Genomic DNA, 12,955 nt, shown 5'->3' with positions numbered 1-12,955 from the left:
TTAGCACTGTTCAGCAAACACGCCGGTCCATTAGACTAGGATAACACTCTGGCTCTACGGTCATGTTCCAGCAAACTGACCATATCGACAGGCCACGAGAAGCAAGTAGGAGAGATCAGATCAGCTTCTTCAAAAACATTCAGCAAAAGAAACACAACTTTTCATAAATATGTGTTACAGACGTCTGTCACAAGTCTCCGCCTGAGACGCCACAAAGTTTTCAAATTGAAATTAGAGCCGCGTTTTCCACCTCTCTTACACAACTTGTCGTCATTAACATCAGTGGCTGGAAGGCATAAACAAACAAAATATTAACTCATTTCAAAGTCACACAAGGCTAAGGGCATGGTGAGATGAAATGGGAGCCAAAGTCTGGGCCCAGCCAAAGGCTCACCTGTTGTTCTATTATATACTCTATTACTCTCACCGGTAGTCCCACCCGTAGTCTCACCAGTACAACCTCCTGAAGTCCTGTACATTAAATGTGCCTGTGCGGTTTGCTGTGCTCTCCCTTTCCTCATTCTTCCGGTTAGTATATCTATATGTTACCTGCGTAATGATTCCTTCTGCACACTGCCCTGGCTGTCGAGCACTAATCTACTCCTTTTCATAATGGCTGGGCAGTTTCCTGCTCTTCTCACCAGTAGTCGTACGTGTCGTCCCAGTTGTCGAAGTGAACCAGGAAGCGATCGTCTATGATGTCGGCTACAGACGCCACACAGACCAGACAGGGGTTCTTCCTGTCGACAGCCTCCAGCTTCATGCCCACTTGAAATTTGGAGCTGGTCACAGTCTGCTGACGAACAGCATGACAAAATAAGGCAGCAGCAAAAATAAGAACACTACACGGTACTACTATACGGTACACTTCAGCCAACATCCAGGGGCAGCATTACAGTATAATGGCTAGTGTGAGTAATTCCAAGGTTGCGGGTTCAATTTACAGCTAGCGTGCTGCTTTTGTACCCAGAATTGCTGTATAAATGGACTGTTAATTCCACATTCCCACAGTGCATGTACCTTGTTTTGGTTTTTAAACAGATTCTTTGGTGCAATTTGAGTGTTGCAGGCCTCTTGGTAATTTGCCCAGTTAAACTCATTTGCTTTATGACCTGAAATACAAGAAAAAGTACGAAGCATATTAGCACAGAACATATAATAATAATTTGTCTCAAAGGGTTTAATAACATTAGAAGAACCAGGCCTTATGTATATCTTCAATTTAAGTATGTTACTGCAACATTATATCAGCATTTCAGCATGTTATTGCAGCATTATTACAACATTTAAGTATGTTATTGCAAAGTTATTTCAGCATTTAAACACATTACTGAAACATTATTGCACTTTTAAAAAAAAGTATGCTATTGCAATATTATCAGAACACACAAGTATGTAAATCCAACATTACTACACCATTTAAGTCAATTAGTGCAAAATGATTTCAGCATTTAAGTACGTCATTGCAACATTATTACAATATTTAAGTATGCTATTGCAACATTTTGGCATTTAAGTTACTGCAGCATTTAAGGTTGTTTGTGCAACATTTAAGAACACTACTGCAACGTTAGAAGGATATTCAGATCTCCTGCAGTATTCTGGGCTACAGTTTACCTTTGGGAGGCTGAAGCTTGTGACCAGTCATTTCACACCAACCAGCTGGCTTTATGTCTGGAGAATCAGCATTTACCCAGAAGTCATAGCACTCCGGGTAGCCATCAAAATGGAGGCGCAACCGGTAGCCAATCACCTTTGAGATAGAATGCTAAAATGTAAGGCATGCTTGCAAGCCAGCTTTAAATCACAGTACATAATTTATTAGCCTGGCTGGTGCCTCAGGGCACCATACTTAGCAATTCCACATTTTCAAAGCCACCTCCTCAATTTTCTCCTCAGTCTAGGAATGGCCAATTGTATGCAGCCATGCTCATGATGCAACCTCCACAGTCAGTGTGGGAGTAGACAAGAATGCTCTCTCCTCTGAAGCACACAATGTGACCAGCTGCTTCTTTTCATACTGCGGCCCACAAGACAAGCTGAGTCGGAGGAGGACACTTTGCAGCTTCAGCTGAAGATGGCTCTGATTGGTTAGTGCGGAATATAAAATGACTTGCTTTCACTGGGTTTTCAGTTCTGGCCCTGCCCACCCCTGCTGCAGCCCTCTCACTTTCCCCCACGGACAGGAGCTCACCTCCACCACTGACAGCACGCAGAACTTGGAGGGGTGGAGGGGGTCGATGCCCTCCAGCAGCATCCCGGCCTTGAAGCCGTTCCGGCCCTGGGGGGCCACCTGCAGCTGAGGGGGAACAAACACGCGGGTCTCGACATCACGAACGGGTCGCACAGAGTCACCCACGCGCCGGCGTAGCACGCCGTGCACGTTCATCTACTGCTGCTGCTCAGCTGTGTCTGTGTGTGCGGTCTGGTAACTATAGAAACCACTTTTTCCTGATTCTGAGGGAACAGATGTCTCATCAAATCTTGTCACGGAATTTTTTTTTTTTTTTTTTCAGCCGGGGGCTTGCCAGGCAGACTGATTCCTGGACGAATCACAGGTTTCAGGGCGAGAGGGACAGAGATAGGCCCAGCACAGGACATACAGCATCTCTTCTTGGCTCCAGGGTGTATATGACAGAGCACACAAAATTCAGCGAAAATAAGCTTTTTTTCCCCCTGTGGATCGTATTTATTTTACTGTGTCTCAGACTTAAGGGGGTTTTCATAGCCGTGGTTGAATTCGAATTTAAAAACCTCTCCAGGATCCCCTTAGGTCAGAGACACAGTAAAATAAATACGACTCCCCAGAGAGAAATGATGTCTCTCAGATCTTAGAAAATAGGAAGAACTGTCAAACAAATGCTTCAAGGTGTGAACCTTCTTGCTGGAAGTGGAAAATAAAATTTTGGGACCTGTTAAAAACTGCTTTTTGTGCTAAATGAGGGAAATTTGCTTCTGCATTTCTGATGAATTAGAGATGATGCGCAACCCATATGGAGAAAAACTGGTCAAAACTGGTTTTCCCCAGACTTCTACGGAGCCCCATGTGACCTGAGAAATGTTCCCCAGTACACCATCTCAGAGGACCAAATAAAAAATAAATGATGAACATCTAAACCTCCTGATGATTTGATGAGTCTGGGGTGTAATTCTGTAACATATACATTCTCTATCACTTCTTATGCTGTACCACCTTTTTAGAAATTGTCTTCAACAAACTCTTGTAAAAGAATTTGGGAAAGTGGAACTGCTGAGAAAGGAATGTGAATGTGCATGGGGAAATCAATTTCAATTTCAGAGATCCTGCTCGGTAAAGTGAGGCCTTTTATACAGAAGGTTTTTTTTTTCTTTTACCTAACTGGAATTAAGAATAGGCTAATCGAAAAAGAGAAAATGTCAAGTCAGCATGTTGGGAGTCATTAAATCGGGTTTTGACCAATTGATTTCCAGTTTCTTTCAGACACATCGTATCAGAGCTGAGCAGTGACTTACCTCTGTGAATGCTCTGATGGGGGCAGCCACTGCCATCTCTTCATCCAGGTACTGACCCCAAGACCACAGCCTTTTCTTCACATTTCCAGGTCCTTTACAGGGGACAGAGGCGTTGGGTTACCAGCGGACGCCAGCTTTACATGCACTACAGCGCGTGAGCATTAAGCTGGTGGTAGGATCGGGAGGGGTATGAAAAGCAACTCACCTTGAGAGCCGGTCATTTTGTTCTTCATCTTTGCTTCTTCCTCTCTTGGTCTTTCCTGGAAAAGAACCAGCAGTGGTTAGGGCATCTGCCCTGAGCCCAGAAGGCTATGGGACAAACTAAATCTCTCCTTCTCTCTCTCTCTTCCCCTCTTGCTTTGCTTGCCTCTCGCTTCCGCCCTCCCTCTCTCTCTCTCTCCCTCTCTCTCTTTCATTGTCTTAACTTGTTTTCTGTTTATCTTTTTTTTTTTTTTATAAGACTGCACAAGCAAGCAAAAGGAATTTTGTTTTGAACTGAGGATGAATACAATGGGGTTTTAAAAAAAGTCCCTCTCTCCCACCCTCTCCCTGCATAATTTATCCTTACGAAGAGCACAGATTACATTTGCTGAGTATTCATCTAAACCAAGGTGCAGCTCATTATCTGAACTGCGCCTTGCTCAAAACAACAAACAATATAGAACTTTATATCAAACAGAATAGCAGTGTCCCACCCTGGACGTGAACCTTCAACCTCCTGAAAGAAATGTATGTTCAGTTTCCCCCTCTACACAACCACAAAGCTAAGACACTTAAAGGGTTGGCTTGTGGGAACAGAATTCCTGAGGTTGTGCTTATTCAGCATGTAATGAAAATGCCTGTGGTCATTATCGCTCAGTAAATGCAGGAAAGTGAGTTTGGCCCGTTTTGCGCACAGATGCACGTACTCTGAGGTGGTACTCATCCGACGTCCCTCTGGAATTCAGACTCGTCGTCTTAGCCTCTCCTCCCTTCGTCATCTCCCTGCAACAGATAAAAAGGAAGCAAACGTATTTTTGTCAAAACAAATTTGTTTGTTTACTCATAATTGTGCTCATATTATGGGTTTTTTTCTGAAAAGTATCCATATTTCACCCCAGAACTTTCATTTAACTATCTATTCAGAACAGTGTGTGTGTGAATGAAAATAATATAAAAGATGTTACTCTTATAAAAGAGACTGTTGAATTTTCACTTTGTCAAACCCCTGGAAGCCCCGACTGGTCACAAATTTAATGTCCATTTCAGATGAAAGAGGAACATAAATTCAAGTAAACCATGTAAAATATTTCCCAGAGTTCCCAAATGGCAGCGGGTCCTGACTCCTGAGCCTAGATAATGCAGATTTGTACCACTGTTCCAATGACCCTACATCCTGACCCTTCAGCTTTGGCAGCATGAGTTTCAAAAGGCCTCCAGGCTGTGTTTCTGCCGTACCTGCTAGTGCCAGTTAAGTCGAGACTAATTTCACGTTAGTGTGTTGTTATGAATGACCCGGTGATGGGTAACGGACAGCTGATTGCTTCCAGAGCCTCACCCTCTCTACCAGGGATGGCTGGACCCCACAGGAACAAACATTCTTTTTCTTCTGCTCTGATCGGTCCAAGTCTGAGGAGAAAAATAGAGGAAAAAATCATTCTTTTTATAATTATATTTTATTATCACATTTTAATCTTGTCCCTCATAGAGAACTGCAGTCTTTACACAGCAGGACGGTTTCACCCTCGGGGAATAGAGATGAGACAGAGATAAGCTCAGAAGCACCCATTACAGAAAGACACCATGGGATTTTCTATGGAAACATAAAGCTTAGGAAGAGCATGTTGTTGGATGAAACATTTATAAATCTTCTTCGGAAAGGGCCACTGAGTTGGGATGTGCTTAAAATACCCAGCTTATAGCTTCCCCAGATAGTTTCTTACATTAACTTCCAGTTTTTAAAGAAAGTTAGCATAGATGCTCAATTATGCATGCCAGAATAATAAAGAGTAGGGTCATCCCCAGGTCATGTTTTTAACTATTTTTCATATGGAAACCCTGATGGAAAACAACTGCATTATTCACATCTTCTGTTCAATGAAATGGAACAGAAATAGGGGACCAATTAAAGTGTATTTTCTTGCTGAACTGCTGGTGCCATCTCATCTCTGGGTTTCCTGGAGTCTGTCCCTGAGGTGTTGGTCATCCCATCACTCTGAATGCCCTGATACTTGCCATGATAAAAGTGTCCGGTTGCCAATAAGGTAACAATAAGCTGGGGACACATCACACACATTTTCCCCAATTGTGAGCGATTGAGCAGTGCACATTTATCACTTGACATTTGCAGATTTTCTGCCACAGATAATAACATCTGTCTTTGGGGAGCACAAATATAAAGACTGAGAAAAAACGGACACAGTTCTCTCCTGAGAACGTGATTTTTCATGGTACACCTTCACTTGCGAGAACATATATTTTCTGGGATATTTTGAAACCAAAACAAATGTGGGACCCATAGGCTATAGCTTGTAACAATTGGGGTTGTGCTGTGATTTGCATGGGAAAACTTGTAGAGTTGACAATACAAAGGCACTCATGAGTCTGCCACAAATCCATGAGTCACTCCTCATTTTTAGTACTCCTGAAAACATGTTTATTCAGCTCAGCCACCGCACACGTTGGATCTTGTGTTTACTTCCGTATTTTCCTCCCTCTTCCTTCCTCAAATTTTCAATTGTCACTGTCTATTTAAAATTCCCTTTCCGATTTTGAGCGCAGACCACAGGATTATGCAAAGACTAGCCCTGATAAAATCCAACGTTTGTTTTAATCGTGACATTGCCGACTGGAATCGTATGTGAGAGATGTGAGTCTTTCACTCCCGCACACATAACAATTACAGCTGCAACTATACAGCTCGGCTACCATGGAATACCCTGGACTACCCTGGACTACCGCAGACTCTGCCTGATCTCAAATTGTTGCCAAATCGGACTTGAAAATCATGTTCACCCAGTTTTAGTCAGAAACTACTATTTAAATTTTAATGTCACAGAAACACTGCGTGGGCAGCTGGGCCAATCAAAAACACACTAAAACTGAATGAATATAAAATAAAAAAACTTCAGAAAGTGAACCACCTCTTTAAGCAATGCACTTACAAGCACTGTTGTAAATATCCAACAGCACCAGTGGACAGCATTGAAAAATACCACTCAATGCCACTCAAGATTATATTATAGAGTAGCAGATGTATCATAACCTAAATCTATTCTACAAATACCCTACTAAGCCTATAAAATGAACATAAAATGTGTCTGTTATAATAATGTTATATAATATAATTATGATAATATCAAACCAGTCAGAAGTACACATGCAAAAAAATGAATGGTTCCAGGCTGCACCCGCCCAGAGAAATGAATCACAATCACTGCCCTCTGATACAGTGGGTTATGTAAACCTTACAGGTCAAGTGTTCACAGATGCAGCCTGTGACACACAACATAACGATGCACTTCATCCGTGTTTTGAGTTGATGAAGCTACCAACGATGTCAGACAGGCCCTCAAAAGGCCTGAGGGATTATCACACTGGGAAGCATCTCACTGTAGCAGACAGCCAGGCCTTTTACCCGTTTGAATAATGTGTGGTTTGGTTAATGAACTCACTGCCGCCACACCTGCATATTAAACACAGCTTTTCGCGCCACAGGGCTGTAAAACAATGCTTGGATCACTGAGTACAAATCTATGTCATTGACACAAACTGAGAATTCTAGACAAACCAATCAGAATAAGGCCTTGGTGTTATTTTCACAATCAGGGAGAATTCTACACTACATTTCATTACATTACATTACATTACAGGCATTTGGCAGACGCTCTTATCCAGAGCGACGTACAACAAAGTGTATAACCATAACCAGGAACAAGTGTGTTGAAAATCCTAGAGGGAAGTACAGTTCCAACTGCAGGGAACAACCACATAGTTTAGCTTGGACCCTGTAGGTTAATCTGATTAACACAACAAAAACAGCAACAAAGCAGTCTATGCAAATAAAACAAGCAATAGTTCAGTAGGTACAGGTGCAATAACTAAGTCGACTAAGATAAACAGCTTACCTAGCCACAACCCTAAGATTACAAAGTCAATTAATGATAACACTAACCAATCAAAGCCATCTTCAGCTTACACCCTTAAGCCTGTTTTATACTTCCTATAAAAATGAAAGTGTCGCACGATGTTTTGCATGTATTCTTCGGGAAAGGGCTGTAGAGAGGGTTCTGCTGTCTGATGTAATGAGACGCCCAACTGCTTATGTTTACATCTGTGAAAACACAGCGGTGTGAAATTACAGAGAAAGTGGGGAGGAATACATTTAATATCTACCTTTGTTTAAAAAATGATGCAAACAGAATAAAGAAGGTTGTCTTATTCAGATAAACCGAAAATAATGACATATCCATGACAAGGAATTTCGAGATTCCATTTGGCAGTCCAATCAACACTGCGATAAAGTATGAAGTTCTGTGACATAACAAAGTTCCAGAGGAGCGCGACACTAAAAAAAGTCATTTTTGTCATGCGACGCTTCGAAAGGGTCGTACAACGAAGTATACACTAAATCAGGCATAAGTGTCATTCTCACAAACGGAGAATTCAACACTAAACAATTACAGCCATCTTCAGCTTTAACCCTTAGCATCATTCTCACAATTACAGAGAATTCTACACTAAAAAATCAAAGCCATATTTAGCTTACACACTTAGTGAAATTCTCACAAACAGGGAGTATTCTACACTAACCAATCAGAGCTGTCATCAGGCTTTGCCCCTTACTGAAATCCTGCAGCTTTCATCATATGCATATCGCATCATTAAAATGACATACCACAAATCTAATGCAAAACTTGCTTGTTTTCCTTTAAGTTACACAAAACAATCCAAAAAAACCCCCAACACTGCACACAGTGTAACAGTTGGTTTTGTCACGAAATATTAGCCTATTACAATGGTTATGTATAAACATTTCTGGAATAGCTGTGCATCTGTAACATCAGAGTTCTTTTCCATACCTTATATTCACATGTCGTTGCATTGTGATAAGGGTTACTTTATAGGTGAAAAAACATGGAGCCTGCACTTGGGTTAATATGCAAACAAGGAAACCTCACTTACCACTGGATCAGTTTGTATCAAATGAGGTTTGTAGATGGTGTCTACTACACCTTAAAAACAAGCCAAATTTGAATTGACTCCATTTCAAATTATGGCTGTCATGAGCAAATAGTTTTATGAGCTCAAAAGGAGATGCTATAATCCTGATGTGGAACACACAATCCTGTTTGTATGGTCCAAAGTTATTTCAGTACAAGGCAATAAAATCTAAAGCATTCCTACATAAATCACCAGAAACTACAAAGGACTCAAAAAAAGAAATCTACCAGTGAAGGGAATCAACATTACCCAAAATGTTCCCCCCACCTCACTGGTAGCTGTTTCTCCAATGACAGTGCATAAAAATGCAAAAAAATAAAATGAGTGTGAATGTGACTCTGAGTGTGAAACAAAGGCTTGCATTTCTAATTAAAGGACATGCTATTCAACACCTGTGTGCATGAATGCATGTGTGTTTGTGCGTACCCATGAATATCAGAGTGGAAATAAATTTAGGCTACAGGGCATTTTTTATACGTTATGTAACATTTAACAGCAATCTGCCCAGATTCACATCTTAAGATGCAAATCTCAAGGCTTTTTAAGCAAAAAAACACCTCTAAACTGGTAATGAGCTGAACATGAATGCGTTTAAAAATAACAATTATATAGGCTGTTGATTTGTCCCACCTCCGTGATTTGTCCAAAAATAATTTTTAAAAACTTTTCAGTCACAAGGCCAATATGTGTTCAAATGAGAAAAAACACACTGGGTTGAATGAAAACAGAATTTGTCCTTAACTTTGTCTCAGGTGGCTGTGTTATCAATAGTAACAGATGAATTTCCAGGAAATGCACGCTATGGACCACATAATTTGGTTTCTGTGTCTGAAATAGCATCACCAAAAACTGCCTCTGAGCTATGTGGAAATGCCTCTGACCATAATGTTAAAAAGGGAATAAATAATGTGGTAAACTGGTAACACAACATTAAACAGAGAATTCATAATGTGGTGAAACTGTTTTTGTTTTTTTGCAGTTGTGTACAATCGATACTATATAGCTTGTGCATGCATAGCCTAGACCATGCACATCCAGTTCCCTTATCTCAGACCTTATTCAATGTATCACAATAAAGCATATTGCTCTGGGATACTTTTGAGTGAAAATAAACATATATGATGTTCAAGAAATTTATCCATAACTGCAAGACCAGAAAACAAAACTGTGCATTAGGATGAAGACATCCATCTGTGTCTGAGGGTCTGCCTTCCACAATGATTCTTTAACCCACTGCAAACGGAAAGCTTATATTCACACTGACATTAGCATCTTCTATACTGGACCTGCTTTAAGTTCAAGTAAAACGAAAAACCACAAAAATGTCAGGGGTTTGTAGCAGTATCCATATTATTCTCAAGCTAATATTAGAACAAATAATGAAATTCGTTATAAATGTAGGCCTGCTTCTGTGAGAATATGAATTTAACTGTTCAGAATAAAGCAAAACGCCACACACGTGCAGCAGCCAACAAGTAGTGGTAGACTGCTTAATTTGCACATTTTATGTAACTCCTAGGTAATACGGGATTTGGTGTGACTGAAGACAGTCGCAAACAAAAATGGCGGAGGTATTTAAACCAAGAACGAAAAACTAAATTAGAATAAAATCTGCAAGAGGAAATTGGCCGACAACGCCATTGTGGGGAAGCATGACCTGAACAATAAATACAATAAATAATAACATTTTTATATTCCTAAAATTCGTATTCCCTCTAACTTTGATGACAACCTTGCTGCACGACGGAAAATACTTTTGACACTTCAGGAAGAGTTGCAAACGCATCCCACTGTCGTACAACGACAAAACAGATAGGAAGCATTTCCGAGAAGAGAAAATAATAGTTTCACTTAGGCTGCTCTCGAAAGCACTGCCAGACATGTTGTGCACGAAGCTGTGAACGTGTTCTAACCGAAACCACACAAACACAACGGTGTTATCAATCTGCTTGTGGGCACATTTTAATGGATCAGAACCGAAAAGGACCGAAATATAGGTTAAGCGCCAAAGAAAACATCGCTGACATCTCAGACCGGATTTGAAGGGAAAGGGGTCCTTGCTGAGAATATTATTCGAACTGTGTCAGAACCTGCTTTAATGGAATTTAGCCACTGATAAACAAAGTCGTCCTAACCTACAGCGGTATGTATTGTTATTAAATTCTTACCCACACGGTAGTCGACTCGCCCCTCAATGCTCTGACAGTGAAAATATAGGGCTCCTTTAGCGTGGCTTCTCTGCGCATGCGCCGTCACGGCCCTCTTACGGGGGCGAGGCTCAGTGTAACCTAGGTTAAGACCCGGAGCGCAGGTACATATCAGCCTGGGTACACGGGAAAAGGGTATCTCATCGCACTCACAATAAGAATAATGACATACAGTATGGACTTAATCTCGTAGCTAAATAACGACGTTATGTTGTTGAGTTGTAAGGTGTACAGTTATATGATTATTGCAATACAGATTACGTTGCCTAAAAACACTTTTATGCTGTATCATGCATTCCTCATCTTCTTTCAAAGCTGCCAAAATTATACTGGTAGTGTTACAAAGCTAACAGCAGCAGATTCCTGGTCACCACGGGCTAGTGACATAGCCAATGCCCAAACTGTGACTATAGGGTCCATACTGTAAATGTGACTACAGGTTCTTTATGAGTTGAGTCATCTGGGATATCATGGATTAATGTATTAATATAGTACAAGCACCACAGCTATCAACAACCCCTTCTCTCATATGAGCAACTGTAAAAGAACAGCCAAACGGATCATTAAAAAGGAATTACCTTCCCTGCTTTAAGAGATCTTCACATCAACTTCTTCGCAGTGTGGAGTCAGGGCCTGTTGCTTATCCTCCTGCTTATCACTTTGATCAGAACATCTGGCCAGATTAGCCTGTTCACGTCCCCAGATCCATATATTATGGGATAATTACATATTTTCCTCTGACTACAGCACTGTAGATGTCTATATCAGGCCAGTCTACCAGATTAATTCCTCACTGGTTGCATGAACCAGTGAATTAACAAAAATCCTCAGCTTTTTGAGCAGACTGTTTAGGAATAGAAGATATGCTGTCACTGTGGTAAATATATATGTATATATATAAATATATGTATAATCATATGCTCTATAAATGTGGTCAGGCCACACAAGCTTTCCAATTTAATCCTCTTTCCTGCAGATCATTTGCAGAAAGCAGCCTTGTGTTCAGCTGTACAATTTTAACTTTTCAGTGATGACATAATTACATGATGTGCATTATGATAGCAAAATTATATTATGATTTCATAAAATATCTATATCTATAAATAATGTAATTACTAGTAAATCCCCACAAGTATTAATGCATTTATGAACACTGTCTATTCACTTTAATAACCATCATTAACTGAAAAATTGCTGGCAAAAAAATTATTTCTGGTAATCCGTGGAGAAACAGGAGTAAAAAAGACACTATATGACACATTCAAGGTGGATCAATTTGTGTTTCAACATCCTTGAGACATCTGTCTTTGAACAGGCTTTAAAAAGCCTCTTGGTAGTAGAATCTTAATGATCAGAGTTAAAGCACTGTCTGGCCTAAAGTGACTTGATTAGTGTTAAACTCTTGACTTCTAACTCTTCCCCGGCAACAGCTTGTAATCATGGCTGGCAGCTCACGAGGCACCGTGAGAGGGTTCATCAATGCCCATCAGCCATTAATAGCCATTAATGAAGATTCACCATCTGGGGATATTAAACGGCAGCAGCTGCTGTGGAACATGTCGACTCCAGCTCCAGCATTTTTCCTCCGCCTCCTACCTCAGGAGCATCCAGCGCTGGTGGAGATTAGTGACTCGCTGAGGGAACACCTGGCTTGCTGCTTGTTTTAAGTCTACAGGATCAAGATGTGGTGCTATGGCGATTAATCATGAAACAAGCTATTACAATTCATAATGTTATATATAGTATATTTTCAGTTATTAATAGCATATGCTAATTGCCATATATCGACCACGCTAAAGTGTAAGAATATTTCCTGTTTTATTGAGTTCTGACATGGTTTGCTTTTTTCAACGAGACAAATAATGAGATGTGTTCAGAATGAAGATGGCACACAAAATGGAGCTTGCTTTGTTAGCAAGCCTAGGGCATTGATTTCCTTTAGATTCATGAGTGCATTACTCCTAACAAAACAAAAATGTGTGTGTTGCCTGAATCCATCAGGTGATGATAAGGCAGTTTTCAGTTCCATGTGGAACAGTTTTTCTTTACCGTCT

The 12,955-nt window shown here is 40.6% G+C and overlaps 1 protein-coding gene across 4 annotated transcripts in view; it reads right to left on the bottom strand.

The window, feature by feature from the left end:
• LOC135260964 (lethal(3)malignant brain tumor-like protein 4) overlaps nt 1-10,976 on the bottom strand; it is a 60,812-nt gene extending 49,836 nt beyond the window's left edge. For 2 of the 4 annotated variants that reach the window (XM_064346731.1, XM_064346734.1), the window contains exons 1-9: nt 10,863-10,976; nt 5,030-5,100; nt 4,401-4,476; nt 3,698-3,752; nt 3,493-3,584; nt 2,195-2,299; nt 1,618-1,753; nt 1,021-1,112; nt 642-796 (exon numbers count right to left, since the gene is read on the bottom strand). In XM_064346731.1, the coding sequence (XP_064202801.1) occupies nt 642-796; nt 1,021-1,112; nt 1,618-1,753; nt 2,195-2,299; nt 3,493-3,584; nt 3,698-3,752; nt 4,401-4,472 (707 nt within the window). In that variant the 5' untranslated portion in view covers nt 4,473-4,476; nt 5,030-5,100; nt 10,863-10,976. Of the gene's footprint in view, nt 1-641; nt 797-1,020; nt 1,113-1,617; nt 1,754-2,194; nt 2,300-3,492; nt 3,585-3,697; nt 3,753-4,400; nt 4,477-4,929; nt 5,101-10,862 lie in introns of all 4 variants that reach the window. The other 2 variants (XM_064346732.1, XM_064346733.1) reach the window with 2 other exon arrangements.
• Between the last annotated feature and the right edge of the window lie 1,979 nt (nt 10,977-12,955).

The sequence above is a fragment of the Anguilla rostrata genome, chromosome 8 (assembly GCF_018555375.3).
Source record: "Anguilla rostrata isolate EN2019 chromosome 8, ASM1855537v3, whole genome shotgun sequence".
NCBI classification, from domain to species: Eukaryota; Metazoa; Chordata; class Actinopteri; order Anguilliformes; family Anguillidae; genus Anguilla; species Anguilla rostrata.
Note: the sequence above shows the minus strand (reverse complement) of the source record. Positions and strands in the feature narration are given on the sequence as shown.